At 33.8% G+C, this 20,780-nt stretch overlaps 1 protein-coding gene across 5 annotated transcripts in view; it reads right to left on the bottom strand.

Moving 5' to 3' along the window:
• The window catches only part of RABGAP1 (RAB GTPase activating protein 1), a 163,343-nt gene that overhangs the window by 91,706 nt on the left and 50,857 nt on the right, over positions 1 to 20,780 (bottom strand). For all 5 annotated transcript variants that reach the window (XM_007128903.4, XM_055086976.1, XM_028493538.2 and 2 more), the window contains 7 exons: positions 17,559 to 17,733; positions 16,831 to 16,988; positions 13,207 to 13,317; positions 12,754 to 12,820; positions 11,970 to 12,072; positions 11,167 to 11,336; positions 517 to 691 (listed from right to left, as the gene is read on the bottom strand). In XM_007128903.4, the coding sequence (XP_007128965.1) occupies positions 517 to 691; positions 11,167 to 11,336; positions 11,970 to 12,072; positions 12,754 to 12,820; positions 13,207 to 13,317; positions 16,831 to 16,988; positions 17,559 to 17,733 (959 nt within the window). The remainder of the gene's footprint in view (positions 1 to 516; positions 692 to 11,166; positions 11,337 to 11,969; positions 12,073 to 12,753; positions 12,821 to 13,206; positions 13,318 to 16,830; positions 16,989 to 17,558; positions 17,734 to 20,780) is intronic.

Here is a 20,780-nt window from a genome sequence, read left to right on the forward strand (position 1 = left end):
GGAGGATCCCACATGCCGCGGAGCAGCTGGGCCCGTGAGCCATGGCCGCTGAGCCTGCGCGTCCGGAGCCTGTGCTCCGCAACGGGAGAGACCGCAGCAGAGGGAGGCCCGCATACCACAAAAAAAAAAAAAAAAAAAAAGAAGAGGAAAAAATAAAGAACTGGTTGATTCCTAATATTTCTCAGTGTGAAAATCCAATAATGTATAGATCAGTTTAGATGGGAACATTTACTGAGGTGGAAGCTGTGTCAAATTTGCTCTAAAAAAATCTATATTAATACACTAAGCTAGCATAGATTGATTATTTTAAAAAGCACTAATTATAAATCTCATTTTTTTTCTAACTTGGTTACAATTACCTTAAAGAAAGTCCTATGTTAATCACTTTTTAATCTCCCACAGTCCTTTTAAAAGAATTCAAAATATTATGTCACTTTATCAATTCCCTGATAAAATTGTAAAGGTCTGTATGGTCCGCTACCCCAAAATAGAAATTAAGCTCTCCCTACAATTTACCTTCCTCTTCATCGTCTTCTGGAGGAGAAGGTATCATTGAACTCTGAGATCCAGATTGTGGCAGGCGAATTGAGGGACTGGCTGTAGTTTTCCTCCTCTCTCTCTCTGATTCACTTTCCAAGCATACAACTTCGTATAAAGTGTCAGTATTGTTCTTTCTCTCCTTTTGCTTTATCTTGAAGATGAAAAAACATTATTTATCAAGGGATAAAACTTTTTTAAATTGAGCACTACTTCTGATTTCATACAGGATATGAGAATAGAAAGGTATTACTTTAAATATCTAAACAAAATGTAACCTTTTCTAAAGAGAAAAATATATGTTTAGACTTAGGAAAAGGAAAATAGGATATTTACTGAGCAGGACTCTAGCTCTGCAATTTTATTTACTGTATTCAGACTGTACCATCAAACAACCAACTACCAATATTTAGTAAGTGTGAACTAAAAAGTTAACCGTTCTGTAGCTTCCCAGTTACTTTGTTTTGTTCAAGGTTTCCTACATAAAACTATACATGAAAAAAATGTTTTAGAAATATTCTAAAACATAAAGTTTAGGACTAAGAAAGTCTTATCTCCATGCCCCTCCCCCCCCAAATCTTTTTGCTTAATTATAACAGAAGAGGGAACTTTTCTTCAACTGAAAGCTACAACTGGGGGTGGGAGGAGAGGTGACAGAAAAGAAATTAATAGAACAAAATTTTTGATAGCTCAAATTGTTTTATATTCTGGTTTATCTTAAGGCAAGCCCATAAACAGTTTAAATTGGCCTAAATTAAAAATTAAGGGACTTCTCTGGTGGCGCAGTGGTTAAGAATCCACCTGCCAATGCAGGGGACACGTGTTCAAGTCCAGGTCCGGGAAGATCCCACGTGCCGCAGAGCAACTAAGCCCGTGCACCACAACTACTGAGCCTGTACTCTAGAGCCCGTGTGCCACAACTACAGAAGCCCGAGTGCCTAGAGCCCATGCTCCACAACAAGAGAAACCACCGCAATGAGAAGCCCACGCATCACAACGACGAGTAGCCCCTGTTCTCCATAACTAGAGAAAGCCCGCACACAGCAATGAAGACCCAACACAGCCAAAAATAAATAAATAAATAAACTAAAAAAAATTTTTTTAAAAAGGGCTTAAAATAAAAAATTAAGAGTAGGGAATATAACACTTTACCAGTACAATATTTAAATATATTAACATTCCATATTAGAGTCAGTTTAAGGAGGAGGAAAAAGTGAAATACAGAGCAGGAGGACAAGATAGAACTACAGGAAAAGATACAGAGACAACTAGAATAGAAAGGTAGCAACACCACAGAGAAAGATATACATGCATAAAGTAAAAATACAGAAGAGGGGGAGCAATAAGAGGTTCATTAGGTACAGAAATACCAGGCAGACACCAGCCTTGGTCATCCTAATGTTCATTTGGGTTCTTAAGAAAAACTACCGCAATCCTGGAAGGCTTAGGTAGTGGCAACATGTCCTTTCAATATCATCCTGAAACACTGTTTAATATAGTAGTTGGCAAACTTTTCTGTAAAGGGCCAAAAAGTAAGTATTCTAGGCTATGTGGGCCAGTAGTCTCTGCTGCAACTACTCAACTCTGCCATTATGGTGCAAAAGCAGCCACAGACAGTGAGTGTGGCTGTGTTTCAAAAGCATTTTATAAAAGCAAGTGTCAGGCCAGATTTGACGCACAGACCCAGATGTGCTGGCTTTAACATGTCCACCAAAGAATTATTTAATTTTCTAGGTGAATAAATGACTGAATTACTTATTATTAATTAAAGGACCCAGACTCTGTGAAGTTACATATTAATCTGTAGGTTTGTGCCCAACAGCTATGCAAATTATTTCCGTCTAATAGAAAAGATAACCCAAAGGTTACCTATAGGACATTAACCAGTTTTGTTTCTAACCCAGCAATCTTGTTCTAACATTCTTTTTTTTTTAAAGAAAGGACTATATAAACTCAAGTTTCTCAAATACTTAGAACCAGTTTTACCATCTTACTGGTTCCCTCACTACCTAATGAATTAAATTAAATCTTTGACATATGTTCATTCTAAATTCGTAATTATGATTTTTAATTTCAAATATGCTCTAATAGGGTACAGGATTTACTTTTGTTTTGTTTTAAATTACTCTCTAAAATATTAGTTGCTATCTGAAACATTTCATAGATCAACATAACTCTTTACCTTTAAAATTTTTTCTCAGAAACTGTATGAATGTAATAACCATTGCACTTCACCTAGAAACTCCTCTTTGAGTGACAGTCACCAGAGCACTACTGCCCCCCCCCTTTTTTTTTTGCGGTATGTGGGCCTCTCACTGTTGTGGCCTCTCCCGTTGCGGAGCACAGGCTCCGGACGCGCAGGCTCAGTGGCCATGGCTCACGGGCCCAGCCGCTCCGCGGCATGTGGGATCTTCCCGGACCGGGGCACGAGCCCGTGTCCCCTGCATCGGCAGGCGGACTCTCAACCACTGAGCCACCAGGGAAGCCCCCACTACTGACTGCCCTTTTGAAGTCAGATAAATATGGAGTCAAGAAGTGGACCCTGCCTGTAAGTCAAGAACTCCAGCTATTAAAAATGTTGTTCATTGTTGAAGCTGGGTAATAGTACATGGGGTTCATTATATTATTCTTTTTATTTCTGTGTACATTTGAATTTTGTATAATAAAAAGCTTTTAAAAAGCACTCTTAAAAGACCAAAAAAAAATGTAGACATGAATAAGTGGAAAGATATCACATGTTCTTGGAAAAGATGACTCTGTATTATTATCACAAAGATATCAATTCTCCCCAATAAAAATACCAATAATTTTCTTCCAGAGCTACAAAGGTTGAATCTAAAGTTTATATGAAAAATAAACAATCAAGAATATTTAGCAGAACCCAGAAAAAGAAGAACAGCTGAGGAGGAAAGTTAGCCCTACCAAATATAAAAACATAACGTCTATGTAATTAAAACAGTGTGGTATCAGTGAATGAGTAACATAAAGATCAATCAAAAAGAATATAAAAACCAAAAGAGTTCTAAATACATATGAAAATCTGATACATGATAAAGGTGACATCTCAAATCACTGGGGGAAAAGTTAGACTTTTCAATGAATGGTATTGGGACAAGTGGATGGCCATTTGAAAAAAAAACATTAAATCAGATCCATACCTTACACTATATAACAGAATAAGATACTAATAAATTAGAGATATAAATAAAAGTAGTCAAATGAAACCATGTAAGTAATACTAGAAAATGTATAAATTCCTTTATTACTTGAGAGTAGGGAAAAGCATTTCTAATTATGACCCCAAATCCAGACGCTTTAAAGGAAAAACTTGATAAATTCAAGTATATAAGAAAGAAATTGTGTGGCAAAAAAAGCCCAAAGACTCATCATAATTTAGGTCACAGGACAAGTGACAAACCGGGAGAAATATTTGCAAATTATATCTCAAAGGGTTACTCTCTTTGATTTCATAAAGAACTTCTAAAAATTAAGAGGAAATGGCCAAAACCAAAGAACAAAAAATATGAAGAAACAATGCACAGAAAAGGAAAGAAAAATCACCCCCTACACATGTGAAAAAAAAAATGCTTGTTTTCATTCATCAGAGGATAAATTAAAACTACCATCAGATCCTTATGTTTGACAACGCACTCTGATAAGCCTCTGGAGAAACAGGTACTCTCATACCCGCTAATCTCTATGATTACAACCTTTACAGAGGGGAACGTGGCAAATATGACAAAATTACATATGCAAAATTACCTCATGTGCCAGTAATTCCACCAATAGGTATCTACTCTAAGATGCACTTTCATAAAATCAAAAAGATACATGCACAAAGTGCTATACTGCAACATTATTTGGAATAGCAAATGCTTGGAAAAAAATCCAAGTATTAATCAATAAAGGACTAGTTGAAAGAAGCGTGATTTATCCAAACAACACAGTAGTATGCAGTCGTTAATAAGAATGAGGAAGATCTCTATAAACTTATATGGAATGATCACCAGGATATATTAAGATAAAAAAGCAAGGTGCAGAAAAATATATATAGTATGCTAGTTTTTGTTTAAAAGGGAGTTTAAAAATACATAGAAGTATTTTATTATTTTCACAAAAAGAAACACTGGAAGGATAACCTAGAAACCAATAATAATGGTTACCTATAGGGTTGGGGAAAGGTAGATATGAATGAAACCAAGACCTAAGAGTATACATTTTTATGTAATTTTGACTTTTGTAGCATATAAGTATTTTAAATATTCAAAAAATAAATCAAATCAAAAAGGAAAATACCCCAAGCCCCCAAATCGAAAATATGAAAACAAATAAATCTAACTATATGTCAAATGGTAACAGAACTACAACGAAAATATTCTAGCTAACTTTTGAACAGTACTGATTTTATTGAATATAATCTTATTAGAACACGTTCAAAGGACAAAAAGAGGTTCCACAAAATCTTAAACTTCACTCAACAGTTTTAATATTAATTGCAATACTGATTTTTTGAATGAATGGGAAATTAATGGGAATTTAAAACTATACAGTCAAATAATTTCATATTATATACCTGTATTTTTTACATACACAGAATGAGAAACATGAAAAAATACACAGGTATTGCAGTTATATTAATAGCTATTTCTCCCCCAAATTTGTTTAAGCACCTATGGAAAAGGTCGAATACACTAAATATTTTGGAAACTTTTTCATTTAGATGTTTACATTTTTAAAGTATATATTGATTTTAAAATATGGGTTTTATTTCCAATTGAAAGAAACGTGTATAAGTTGTACATAAATTGCAGTGTGACATTATGTATATTTTAGAAATGGTGCAAGTTTATTAACTGATGTTTAATTATCCTCATCAGTTAACTGTATTAAATTAAAATGTAAGTTTGTCCTCACTGGAATTTAAACAACTGAAATTTATGTTTTGTAAGCCCATATTATAGTACCTTTTCTCAACAGACATTTTACAAGTTTATAAAATTTTGTTATAAATTTACCAGGAGCAATAAAATAAACATCACTTATTAAGGGTGTTTCCTACAATACTGATATTTTTTAACTCTTTGATAAAGTAGGATAAAGCAAATAAATTAAATTTATTATTCAAATATTCAATATTAATAAACATATACATGTATAAGAAAAGAAAAAAACCCTGTAATGTTTAATTACTATTAAAAATATGTGAGTGAACTCAACTGATTCAGGCAGGGATCATCAATGAATGCTAAAACCATTAGTTAGAAAGGTGCTGAGGAACAGGATACTTGGAAGTTGCCAAAGTACCACCTCAAAGATGATTTGCTAAATGCAAAAAGAAAAATCTGCTTTTACAAAGAAGAAATCCAGCAGTCACCATCTTAACCAAGTGATCATACTTCCCAGGAACAGTTGAACCTGTGCCTCCTGATTTAGCAGTTGAAAAGCTCTGGTACAGAAAGCTTGAGAGGTACAGTGGTGTACTGCATACATGTGAATGTGCCTGTGCGCGCACGCGCACACACACAGCAAATACACAAAGAGATAGAAGCGCGTGCGCGCGCACACACACGCACACGCACACACGCACACGCGCGCACACACACACACAGCAAATACACAGAGAGATAGAAGCTCGGGTTTCCAGTACGGATGGTTACACAAATTACTTGTCTATATGACACTGGCCACATCACTTAGTCTTTCAGACATCAGCTTCTTCATTTATTTTATGTATAAAATTTTATTTATAAAATAAAATAAAACATTTTAAGCCCCCTACAGTGTCTTCAGCAATGAAAATTCTATAGTTCTATAATTTTAAGAATTTAAGAATGATTAGTTGGTCTTTTATTCACCTTATGTTACTGTTGGAAAATCTAGTCTTTAGACCATTTCCTCCTCTTTCATTCCCCACTAATTTTAAAAGTTTCTCTAATATGGTGCCATCTTAATATAGGAATTCCCACAGTTGGGAAGGCTTCCAGGCTAAAAAAGAGTTACTGAGTCACCAGATAATTTTAGTGAAAGGAAAAAGAATCAATTTTTAAATATGTATTTTTAATAACATTTCTATAATTGTTTTCCCATACGTACAGCAATAAACAGAAACTATATATTGAATATTTAAAAAATTTGGCCTGTAGCAGTGTTTCCTTTTCTGTCTAATGAGACCTGCAAAGAGGTTAAAATTTTAAATTATGCTTAATTTGACTTAAGTAAATCCCAAAAATACTCTTACAGAAATAAAGACAAAAGAAGGATGTTTCTTTGGGAAGAACCCTGGCTGAGACTCTTAAAAGGCTTAGGTATGAATCTTGCTCACACGATATTCCATAAAATCTATTTTACATCTTTGGATCTATAAAATATAAACACTATCCTCACTGGATCACTATGAAAATTACATAAGACAGGAAAAGTGAAAGTAGCTAGTCAAGTGATTGCCACAGGAGGGCCTCAGTTAGTGGTAACTGCTATTAATTTTTTAAGCCGTGAACGTAAAAGAGGAAATAAACTTAGTTTATTATGTTGCAAGGGATGAGAATTAACAGTGCCCTAAGTGCACTAAGACAAAAAAAAACCTGTTCAAATTCTTCATACTGCCTCTCTCCTTTCCCCCTGACTACCCCTCACACCCACCCCAAGACATACAAATAAGGAGAAAAATGAGAGATTATTCTCAGGAATTCCCTGCCCTCCTCCCAGCTTCCACATATAAACTTCAGCTTTTTGAAAAGAAAATACTGACAATTCATCCTATGTTTAGCTTGTAACTTTAACAGGGAGTCTAGAATAGTCTATCAGGCTATGTCTCAGGCATACATCTGTTTTTGGCTAGTCTACCCTGACAAGTCATTTGTTAGCCTAATTAGATACACTATTCTAAATCAAACCACAGAAGAAATATTCCTGTAAACCCATGCAATCTTTGAATCATTGCTGTATAACATAAGACCTCAAGGGAAAAGCAAGATCAGGGTAATCTTACTTATGTTCACTGAGATAAGATTAAAGAAACAGAATTCTAGTTAAAGAGAATTTTTTTTACATACAAATTTATACTAAAAAATATTATACAATTAATTTGTTTGCTAACTCTTACTCTAGAAACTATTAAGAATCATTTCCACCCATTCCCTAAACTTGTAAAATAATGCTTGTAAATTGGTTTTCTTTCTGAAGCATTCTTCCCCTGGGGCTAATCCACTAAATAATCGATGCTGTTCTGATTTCATGACTTAAGTGTTTTTGCTGTCCCACTGATGTCCCTCTCAATAATAATAGCTAAAATGCATGAAGAACATACTATGTGCTAGGACCTATTCCAAGTATGTTGTACAGTTTCTCACTTAATGTCACAATAACACTATGAGGAAGATTCTATCACTGCCATTTCACAGCTGAGTAAACTGAGGCTGAGAGAGTTGAAGGAACTTGCTCAAAGTCATAAAACTAGTCAATGGTAAGATCCATGGACTCTGACTCAAAAGCCAAGTTCTAGATGATAATCCTACGCTAATCCTTTGCTCCTGTCATAGTGAAGAGCTGGGAGAACAATGCTAGGAAACCCAGATTTACTTTGTCTCTTAAGATAACAATGAAAAGAAACCTCTATTCCTGTTCTGCTTGCTACCTTTTTCTAACTATAACCAAAAGGGCTAACTTGGACACACTGGAACTAAAATATTTATTGCTACAGAAAAGTATATTCAAGTAAATCCACATACAACACTATAATATCTTATATAATGGAATTTCAGAGTTACATGAAATAAAATTAATTCATAAATATTTATTAAGAACTATTATGTTCTAGATGCTTGGGATAAATCAGTAAACAAGTCAGATTAGAAATATTGCCTTAGTAGAGGTTTCTTATATGAAAAATAGGTAATAATCAAAATAAAAAGAAGTATATTTTGCAGTATGTTGGAAACTAACACCCCTGTAAAAAAAAAAATTAAAAATATATCAATGGGGAGGGAATCAGCAGTAGCAGTGGATAATCAGGCAAACTGCAGTGTTAAATGGGGGTGGTCATGAGTTGCTAAGAAGTAAATCTAAGCGAAGACCTGAAGAAGATGAGGACCTGAAGGAGGTGAATAATAGCAAGTGGGATCCAGGGGAAGAGAATTTTAGGTGGAAGGAACAGTTGATAGCAAAGGCCCTAAGAGCATGGTTAGAGCAGAGGAAGCAAGTAAGAAGTAAAAGAGAGGAATTTGTTTATAATGTAATAGGCAGCAGATCACATAGGGTCTTACAACCTACTAGAAGGACTTAGGATTTTATGGAGTAAAATAGGATTGGAAAATTTTGAGCAGAAAGATGACATGATTTGATGTTAGGCTGCAATACTGAGAATATATCAAAAGGTGACAAAAATAGAAATAGGGAGATGAGTGAAAAGGCTACTCCAATAATCCAGGTGAAAACAATGATTCAGATGAAGTTAATGTAATTTAGGTGGTAAGAAGTAGTCAGCTACTAGATATGTTTTAAAAGAAAACAGAATTTCTTGACAGACTGGATATGGGGTGTGAAAAATAAGAGTCAAATTCTTGGCCTAAGCAACTACTAGGAGAAGATGCCCATAAACTGAGGTGGTAAGGACAGGTAGGTAGAGCATTTTAGGGGTGAGGGATGAGATAATGACACATTTTCGGACATGGTAAATTTGAGATGTCCTGAAGGCTAAGTGAAATAGGGGTATTTAAGGAGGAGGGAGTTAATAATCTATATCAAATGCTCCTGACACGTCACTAAGACAAAGACTCAGACTGATCACTGGATATAGCAATTTAGGTCACTACAAACTTGATTACTTTCAAGGAGTTTTGATACAAAGGAAGGCAAAGAAAGGAACAATAAGTAGAGGGGCAACCGGGGCCAGAAAAAAAAAGCTAAAAGAAGTGAACAGAAACTTTATCTGCTGCCCACCACAGGAAAGACAGAGTATAGAGTTTGACCTTGACCAAATTAACTGATATATATATATTTTTTAAAAACTCAGCACTCAGAAGACCATAACATAGTCTCTGCAGTCTAGTATTTAAAGTGTCTAATATATAATCCCAAATTCCTAGACAAACATGAAAATGTGGCTCACTAGACATTAGATTTAGCAGCCCAAGATTTTTAAAGTAACTACATTACAATTATTCTCAAGAATATAAAAGAAGATCTGCTTAAAATAAAGATCAAAGAAGCAATCTCACAAGAAACAGAAATTATTAAAAAAAGAACCAAATGGACATTCCAGGAAAAAAAAACAAGATCTGAAAATTTTTAAAGAGTCATTGAATGGGGTTAACAACAGATTGGAGATGATGAAAGAGTCAAGCGAACTTTAAGATAGGTCAACAGAAAGTATCCTATCTGAAGAAAAAATCAAAAAATATTTGGAAAAATAAATAGAGCCCCAGAGATCTGTGGGATAGTATCAAAAGGTCAAAAATATGTATGACTGGAATCCCTTAAGGAGAGAGAACAGAGATGGAGCAGGGAAAAAAGTTGGAAGAAATAATGGGTCAGAATTTCCCCCAAAATGGTAAAAAAACCCACAAACCCATAAATTTAAAAATTCATGAAGCCCAGCTAATCTCAAGACAAACAAAGAAAAACCACACCTAAGCACATCATAGATAAAGGTCTAAAAACCAAAGATAAAAAATAATATCAAAAGTAGCCAGAGGGCTTCCCTGGTGGCGCAGTGGTTGAGAGTCCGCCTGCCGATGTGGGGGACACGGGTTCGTGCCCCGGTCCGGGAAGATCCCACATGCCGCAGAGCGGCTGGGCCCGTGAGCCATGGCCGCTGAGCCTGTGCGTCCGGAGCCTGTGCTCCGCAACGGGAGAGGCCACAACAGTGAGAGGCCCGCGTACCACAAAAAAAAAAAAAAAAAAAAAAAAAAAGTAGCCAGAGAAAATGACCCATTACAAAGAGAGGAACAACAATATAAATGCATGCTGACTTCTCACCAAAAACAATGAGAGGGACTTCCCTGGTGGTACAGTGGATAAGACTCCGCGCTCCCAATGCAGGGGGCCAGGGTTCGATCCCTGGTCAGGAAACTAGATCTCACATGCATGCCCCAACTAAGAGTTCACATGCCACAACTAAGGAGCCAGCCTGATGCAACTAAGATCCAGTGCAACCAAATAAATAAATTAAAAAAAAAAAAAGAACATACTTACTTAAAAAAAAAAAAAAAAAAAAAGAGAACCACAAGACTGTGTGATGACATCTTTAAGTGCTGAAAGTAAAAAAACTGTCAATCCCGAACCCTATACCCAGCGAAAATATCCTACTGGAATAAAAGTGAAATAAAGATTTTCAGATAAAGAAATCTGAGAGTTATGTCTCTAACAGATCTCCACTAAAAGAAATCCTAAAAGAAGTTCTTCAGGTTAAAGGCAAGTGAGACTAGATGGAAACTTGGTTCTTCAGGAAGAAGTGAAGAGCAACAATAATGATAAATAGGTGGGTAAAAATAAAAGACAATTTTCCTCTTACTATATTTAAAATACACATAACTATTTAAAGATCTAATTGACAGCTTGGATTAATGATAAATCAGCCTCAGAAGTAATTTCTCTTATTTCCCCATCTATATTTATAGAAAAGTACAGTACCTGTTTTAGTTTCAAAAAGAAATTTTCAGTAGTACTACGTTTGCTGAAGGGCCAGAATAATCTTTCATTAGGTGAGCAAACTCGGACTTTTGTCTCTAGGAGAAAGCGAACAGGCTCCTGCACTTCTGTTATTACTAAATCAACAGCTGTGGTCATAAACAGCACTTTATCTAGGGAGAGAGAAGGCAGAAGCAAATTTTTTAAATGGAAATATATGGCTCATATGATTAATGTAAAAGTAATTACTTTTATTACAAACTTTAAATGACATTCAGGAAGAGTATGAAACATCTTGAAAAAGGTTGTTTATGCACAGCATATCTGAAAAGCTACACAAGAAACTGGTCACAGTGGTGCTCTTTAGGGTGGGACTCTGGGAACTGTGGTAAACTTTTGCTTTTCCCTAGATACCTTTGAATTTTTAACTATATGTGCATATATTATCTCTCTACAAAAACAAGTAATATTTAGAAGCCTGTAAATAAATAAATTAAATATAAATGTAAATTAAAAATAAAAAATAAAATAAATATTTAGAAGCCTGTAAATAAAAAATAATAATTTTTTTTTAAGTACATAAATAGAAAAGGAAGCAGGAAAAGGAAAAAAATGAAGAAAGGAGAGGGAGGAAAAAATACTTTGTTTACTGGTCAAATTTAATAGTAAACTCAAAAAACTATTCAAATTCCTTGGTTTCATCAGAAGTAGGTAAACACTAAATATTTATCAAATAAGTAGTGCTAAGATTTGGGTATCTTCTTGGGACTAAAATTTCTGTTCATGATGTCAGCAATCTGCATCACCTTTAGGAGTTTCTTCATTTACAATCTGAAAATGTGGGGATTTTGGATTCCAGCTCCCAGTAATAACATAGGACTTTCCATCTGAACTTTTGCCCATAGATTCCTAAAGAAAAGAGTAAAAACAACATTAATGCCAAAATTTAAAAAAACCACACACAGCAGCTAACCGCCATTCTGCTGCCTTTAAAAAAACAGAGGTTACAAAAATATAAGAATATGAAACAGGATCATATATATATAAAAGTTAGGAGTATATACAAATGATTACAGTTAAAATTAAAGATGTGCCAATTATTTATGCAACTGCTCCTGAAAAGTTATACATAAAGCAAATGCTTGCAAATCATATCAAATTGTACAGACACTAGGGAAATTTACTACCTAAACCTATGTTGAATTCTTCTGTCAAGTGAGTAATTACTACATAAATTTAGTTATGAAAATAAAGGTTTTCATATAATAGCAACAATATGAACACCACCTACTTTTATAAAGCTCATGATAGTTTGCAAATAACTCCCACAAAATGTCTCCTTTGATTCCCACATCAACCCTACATGATAAACAAGAATTATTCACTACTACACAATCAAGAAACTGAGACAGACTAAGTAGCTCTAAGGTCAGACTAGTAAACAGCAAGTAGGAAATAAGGAAATTCCCTTATCTTTGTTTATTGCTTCATAAATGTGCTTTAACATTAGATTTGGTGAAACAACCTTTATAGAGGAAATAGTGTATAAACTTAAATTAAAAAAAAAAAAAAAAAAAAAGCAATCCTTACCAAATCTAACAAGTGCATGTCACTATTTCGTACATCTTTTCCTGGGCTAAGGAGAAGACCAAAACACCTGCAAAAAACAGAACTGACATAAATTTGGAAAAGAGACTACAGAAAGATGTTTAAATTAGATCACTTTAAAAAAATTCTTATTGATAGGAAAAAGAACATATAAAAATTATCAATAAAATAGCATTACCAAAATCATCTTTATTTCTTTGAGATAAACAAATTTAATGTTTGCCTTGTGTTATCACAGAGTTGAGATCAACATATTAGCTGAAGATTTATGAGAGATAATTCAAAATGAATGAAGTATTCACTTTAGTGAACAAAAGAATTTCTCAGGGAACAAAATATTTTGCAAATACATTTTTGAATACAGTATATGACTGCTCCACTAGACTGACAAAAACTAAAATTTATATTTAAGCCAAACTTACTAAAAATGTTTACCTTTCAATGGCAAGTTCCTTATTAGTTGTTTGTTGCACATAGATGACAATCTTTTTATCAATTCCTTGGCGTAGTTTAAAGCACTGTCTGTCTTTATCTTTAGGAACTGCACTGTAGAACAACATGTTTCATTAATTTTGCAAAGCACTTTCTCGTAACATACACCAGAACAATTTTTGTTATGATTTGAAAATCAGGCACTGAAAAGAATCAGATTTAATTATTTTCTATGCCTGGTATTCAAATCATAACAGATATTTAAAAATCATCTGCCTCTTGATATGAAAATATCATTACTGTATGTAATCCACTAAACCATTATAGAAATCATTTATAAAAGCTACAAAACCACTCTTATGACCCCTAAAACGTGACTTTAGTTTTCCTTTTTTGTTGCTGTGAAAACTGAATTAGATATTTATAAAGCTCCAAGGCACTCAAAAAATGTTAGTTTTTTTCACTTTCTATTTAGTCACTGTTTTTTACAAATAAATTATTCATGTCTTATTTGTTTAAATATATAATGAAGAAAAGATACTTAATTATATAGATCCTTTGAATTTCAAAACAAGGTGCTTTCAAAAAACAAGAAATGAGGAAGATATAGCCAACAGTAAGCTGTTGCCTAATTCTTCCCTTAAGCAGCAATAATCTTACTGTAAGCATGTGTAATAACTATAAAAATAACATTAATGATGCAGTTAAACATCACCTTAAGAAAACAGTTGAAAATATTCTCTAAATGACAGTTTACCAAAATAATCCCCTGGTCTCCCACCCACCACTTTCTCTAGCTCCTTTGTTCTCAAAGGCTTACAAATCTGCTTACAGCCAATATACAGCAAATCTACATTGTGCCTTATTACCGTACAACTTTAAGATAATAGCAACAGAACCATTAGACGATAATATAAAAGGCTACATGAGAGCTCTGAGTACCTACTCAAACTAAAAATTGGCTCTGAAGAAATAAAATTAGTTTGAATCCCATCTGCACTACTACACCAGTAACCAATTCAAGAACATGTGATAACGCTGAGATCAGAAAATCAAAGAATCTTAGCATAAGAGTCTAAAGATGACAAACGTGCAAGAAAAACTTCTGCATACCAAACTGTTAAATATCTGTGGCTGAAAGAATTTTCACCTATGAGGATATGGACAGGTCTCAGGTTTTAATTTATATTAGATACACTAGTCTCTATGTTCTGTGGATATTTAAGAATAAATTAATATAATCTCATCTCTCAGCAGTATTTAAAACAACAACAGTGGAAATAAAGTTATCACTGGTGTCCTGAGTCTGAAGGGCAAGGAAAAGCTACATTAATAGGAAGCAGGGTGGAGAGTATAAGCAGTGGAAGTTCACTTCACTGATGTCGGAGGGTCTAGATTGTATTTCTGGTCTTATCACTATCATTGAATGGATCCAACCAAGTAATTTTACATTTAATTCCTATTGTGTAAATTAAGAAACAGACATCCAGGTTATCTTCCCTGGCTTTCTTTACCTATAAAATAAGGACAATATCAAATGGGGTACTTTGTAGATTAAATAAGATCAGAAAGAAGTGTTTTGAATGATATAAATGAAAATGCTCCATTTTCCTAAGGGCTAAACTGAAATGCAGGTTTCTAATTTTAATAATGTAAGGATTATACTTTTTCAGGAATGAAAAGAAGAGCATTAATTCTTGCCACGGCACTTGGTCTATATTTATGCTATGGCAAAACCACAATCTACCTTGTACTATGGCTAGCTATATATATGTATATCTTTTAAATAGGTGGTAAGTCATATGGATATACCATTGTATCTTTTTTTAGGTATAACTGACATACAACATTAGTTTCAGGTTTACAACATAATGATTTGATATTTGTATATATTGTGAAATGCATCGTATTTTAACCATTCTATTCTGGTCAACAGTTAATTTCCACTTTTTTATTTTGCTATTATTGTGTTAAGGGGAATGTTCATGCTGATAACTCTTTTGGCACCGCAATGATTGTTTCTGTAAATTCCCAGACATACTACAGAATCACTGGATGAAAGGAACTGCATTTGAAAAGTTCAAATCTGATGAAGAAAGGCATACTTGTCAATGATTTCATCAGTGTATTAGGTCACACAACACTATTTTCTACTGTAACTATAAATTCAGGAAAACAATGCAACAAAAAGATAACAAAGCCCTAACAAATGTGAAAAACAAATGACCATCCAGGGGTTTTCTGTATAGCTTTCCTTGATAAACAGGTGAACAGACCAGGGATATGTGTGATCGTTACCTTTCTACTTAGAATATACCTGATGTCAGAAGGAGGAGAAATTATCCTAGTGCTTCTCTTCTGAGAAATCTTAGAAATCTTTCCTATTCATAACTGGGGTTTATAAATGATCTACATAAATACTTTTAAGAAAGGGAAAAAACTGTTTAAACAAACTGTTCTGTTTCTTAAAAAGGAAAAAAATTATTACAAGGTTTATAGATTACAGTTTCTACTTCCCAGTGCAGGAATGCATACTGCAGAAAGCACCACATCACAGTGTTGCTGTGAGAACAGAAATATAGCTAATAAGAAAGCAGAGAGCACAAGGCCTCACACTTTATTGTACAAATCAAAGTTGAAGCTGCATTGTACACTAAATTGGCCACCAGATGGCATGACAATTCCAAAGCCTCTTGAGGGAGAGCAAAGGTTATCAGTTTTTCAAACAAATAGACCAATTATTGTGCTTTTTAATTTAAAAGCAATATATTAGATTCATATTTTGATGGAATTTCATTTTACCCATTTTATGAGGTAGTCATGGAGGAAAGAAACTTCTATATGCAACTACTGATTATGATCCCAAGTGGCACCCATTTTGTGATATGGGCTATGGAGAAAAAAAAAAGTCAATCACCTTGCAACCATAATATTTTAAAGTTATAATAGACTTTAGAGTCTAGCCACTTCATTTTATAAATAAAGAAACTAATGTCAGGAGATGTAAAGAAACTTGGAAGGTCACACTGTTAATGGTAGCAATAAGTAAACTAAACCTAAGTTTTAATTTCTATTCCAGGGTTATTTTCACTACTCAAAGAAGCATCATTTTACTTAAAAACCAAAACCAGTTATTTCTGACCCTCTATGTAAGGTTAGATTTCAGATACAGACCTCAATTCTCCCCTTCCAATGTGTTCAGATAAACTTTAATGGTAAAACTTGATTTCAACAGCCTTAAGACCTTTATTTACATTATTAAAACAAATAAACCAACCAAAACAAAACACAAAAAAACTCCAGCAAAACAAATCTAGCTACAGATCCAGCTGATGTAGCTTCTGTCATATTTCATATCAGCAGTGAGCCAGTTACTTTGAGTCCATCTAAAAGAACATGGTAGCATGATACATTTTCCTACGTGAAAGAATTTTTTTTATTGTTTAAAATTCTTTAAATCTTGCCTCTACAAATTTGCCTATTGATTTTCCTTTAAACTCTACCCATAAAAGCAATCATTTTATAATGTAAAAGTTATGTAATCTGACCTAGAATTTCCCTAAATCCACAGATAGTACAGCATGTTAATACAAACTCAAATAAAAAGAATAAAATAAGATGCCCTACCTAAAATAACCTTTACCATCATCTTCTTTTATTTCTAAAGACACAGAGAAGGTAAAGATGTCACTGTCAGGAGTCTGAGGTGCAGTAGTTGCTGAGAGGGGGGTCTGCTTGGCAGAACGGCGGAAGGCAGTGGCAAAACTGTAAAGTATCCGGCTCACCTACAACCAGACATGTTAGGAAATGGGCTGTTATCACAAGAATAAAATACTTTTGTTAAGGCTGAAGGTGACCTATGTTGTTTGAGGGGAGTAATTCATCTTTCCTCCATTGATTTCTTTTGATAAATTATCTAATTTATTAGACCTATAAAGCAAGCAGCACTAAAAATGGTCAGAGAAGAGGCTTTAAAAAAGAAGTCCTTGTGAATCCAACTGAAAGATGATTTCCAAAATTGTTAGGAATTACTTGAATGTATTTATTATAATAAAAATAATCCTACAAGTTTAGCTCTAAAACAATGGTTTGCAAATACGTCATTGCTAGAACCAAGATGCCTATTTAACCCAATTAAGCAGCAGTCAATTGGTCTCCTCTAACACTCTTAACAACGAGGTGCTGGTTAACCAAACTTTTAGTTTATTTACATTTCAGCCCATCCAGCTGAAATAAACAGTAGCAGAGAATTCCATTTGGCTTATAAATGACCATAATAAATACTATAATCATTTCAACGTAGTGAAGGTACAGATGAAGTTTCATTTGCAGACAGTTCCCTCTTAAGTACTTACAGCTTCTTGTATTTCACACCGGAAGACATGTATTCTGAAGAGCTCTGCATTGTAATGACTTTCAGTGAAAGCAAAACAGTCACTCTCAGGAGTTCCATCATGCCCTCTAACACAGAAGAGGATTTTGTAGATAGGGTAGTTTGCTATTTCAGTGTTTGTCTGAGGATCTAAGAGTCTGTTCAGAAAAAAAGATATAAAGAGATTAGAGGGACTGTGGACTATTTTCACTACATCCATATTATGATTCAAGACTCATCTTTCTAGCAAAAAGATTATATAATCCATTTTTGGTATGCTAATCATATTAATCTTAAGTCTTGATAAATAAATTATATGTGAATTCTTAAAGTTACTGATTACACAATTCCATGATACTAAAAACTACATAACCTCATGTTTTAGGGAGGCAATCAGTAAAGCATAAACAGTATCAATAAGTATGTTTCTTATATAGTCTGTAACTAAATAAAGATAATGGGTAAATTAGAATACCAAAATAGATAATTAAAGCTGTGCTTCTCATTATCTCCTAAAAGAATGACCTAATCTGCTTTATTATTTTAAAAAATAAAAAGGTGATGTGCTTTCTCAGAGTGAAACATGTTCTTTTGCTTCATGGCAAACAAGGGAGAGAGACTGTACAAAATGTTAACACCTAAAAAAAGAAAATCATTAATAAAATCAAAAGGATGCCATTCACTGAAAATCAAAGGGATATCATTCATTCAAAAATGTATTCATTCAACAAATATTTATGTGATACCTACAACATCCCAGGCTCCATTCTGGGCACTGACGACACAAATATGAAAGAAACTGAAAAAGAAATTATGCAATTTCAACATTGAATGGGCAGGGCCACTGATGGGAAAGCCCAGGGGATAATGGAAATACCTAAGAAGGGGACCTAATCCAAGTTCAAAGGCACTTTGATAAAGACTCTGAAAACATGGGGCAAGAGAAACTAGTTTTCTCATGTCTTTATAGAATTAAAATCTATTAGAACAAAGTATAACTTCAGTTGGGGAGAATGACTATTGACTAAGAAGCATATAAAAATGAATGCTCATATAAAAATGAATGGTAAGGAATTCCCTGATGGTCCAGTGGTTAGGACTTAGCGCTTTCACTGAGGTGGCCTGTTCAGGGAACTAAGATCCCACAAGCTGCAGTGCAGCCAAAGAAAAACAAATAAACTTTATTACAAAAAAAAAAAAATGAGTGCTAAAAAAATTTTATTAAGTTTCACATTAATAAATACAATTAAAATTAGTATTTGTGAGTCTTTGTGAAATAGTTCTTTAAATACTCAAGAGAAGAATTATATATACAGATAACTGGAATATTAATTAATTAACTTACTACTACTACTAACCATATAGAGCTACAACTCTACTACCATAAAAATCCAAAATGCTTGAGGGTGGAGAAACAGATACTCTCATACACTGCTGATAAAAGTACGAACTAGATCAATATTTCTAGATGGCTATTTGGCAATGTATCAAAACCCATAAAAATGGGCAAATCTTTGACCCAGTAAGTCTACTTTCTAGGAATTGATCCTAAGGAAATACAAAAATACATAAATATTTAGCTAAAAAATAATTTATAAGAAAATTACAGGTAAAGCACTTACATGCTCATATAATAAAAGTTTAATATTAGCTATTATTAGTAGTACTTTTCTCATTAAAACAACTAAAATATATAACATTAGAGATTGGTTATTTCTGAATAGCCCATCATGTGCCATCATAAGTTAAAATTTTTAAGCATATGTATTGATATGGAAAGAGATTCACAATATAAAAAACTAAGTGAGGAAAGCATGTTACAAGATGGTATGTATTATATTATTCCACTGTTGTTAAAAATGTTGATTCTAAGTTGTATAATTATACTTGCACATATATGTAGGTATATACACACATACACAAACATATACAACTACACAAAAAGGGTCTTAATAAACCAAGATGTTAACTGTTATTTACCAAAGGGAGAGTAGAATTAAGAATATTTTCCTAATCTAAAACACAGCACAAATGAACCTATCTACAAAACAGGAACAGACTCACAGACAGAGAGCAGACTTGTGGTTGCCAAGGGGGAGTGGGATGAGGGAGGGAAGGACTGGGAGTGTGGGATTAGCAGGTGTAAACTATTATATAATAGGATAAATAAACAACAAGGTCCTACTGTGTAGCACAGGGAACTATATTCAATATCCTGTGATAAACCATACTGGAAAAAAATATTTAAAAAAAGAATGTCTATATGTGTATAACTGAGTCACTTTGCTGTACAGCAGAGATTGGCACATTGTAAATCAACTATACTTCAATTAAAAAAATTAAATTGAAAAAAGAGTATTTTCCTAAATTTTTGCTTGTCTGTATCCTGATTTTTCTGAAATAAGTATGCATTTTTTATAATAAAGAAAAAGTTATTTTATTTCAGTTCTGTTCAACTCATTATTAGTATTGTGTTTAACTAGCTAATATAGATACCTGACTGGCTACCTTTAATCACTGTTATCTGTTTCAGTCAGTATAAACAATAGCCATTTCGAGAGACTTTTCTGGGCCTCACTTTCCTCATCTTAAAAATTTAGATAAACTCAAAATGGGTTAAAGACCTAAATGTAAGGCCAGACACTATCAAACTCTTAGAGGAAAACATAGGCAGAACACTCTATGACATAAATCACAGCAAGATCCTTTTTGACCCATCTCCTAGAGAAATGGAAATAAAAACAAAAATAAACAAATGGGACCTAATGAAACTTAAAAGCTTTTGCACAGCAAAGGATACCATAAACAAGACCAAAAGACAACCCTCAGAATGGGAGAAAATATTTGCAAACGAAGCAACTGACAAAGGACTAATATCCAAAATTTATAAGCAACTCTTGCAGCTCAATAACAAAAAAACAAACAACCCAATCCAAAAATGGGCAGAAGAACTAAATAGACATTTCTCCAAAGAAGATATACAGATCGCCAACAAACACATGAAAGAATGCTCAACATCATTAATCATTAGAGAAATGCAAATCAAAACGACAATGAGATATCATCTCACACCGGTCAGATTGGCCATCATCAAAAACTCTAGAAACAATAAATGCTGGAGAGGGTGTGGAGAAAAGGGAACCCTCTTGCACTGCTGGTGGGAATAATGTAAATTGATACAGCCACTATGGAGAACAGTATGGAG

This window comes from Physeter macrocephalus, chromosome 9, assembly GCF_002837175.3.
Source record: "Physeter macrocephalus isolate SW-GA chromosome 9, ASM283717v5, whole genome shotgun sequence".
In the NCBI taxonomy this organism is placed as follows: Eukaryota; Metazoa; Chordata; class Mammalia; order Artiodactyla; family Physeteridae; genus Physeter; species Physeter macrocephalus.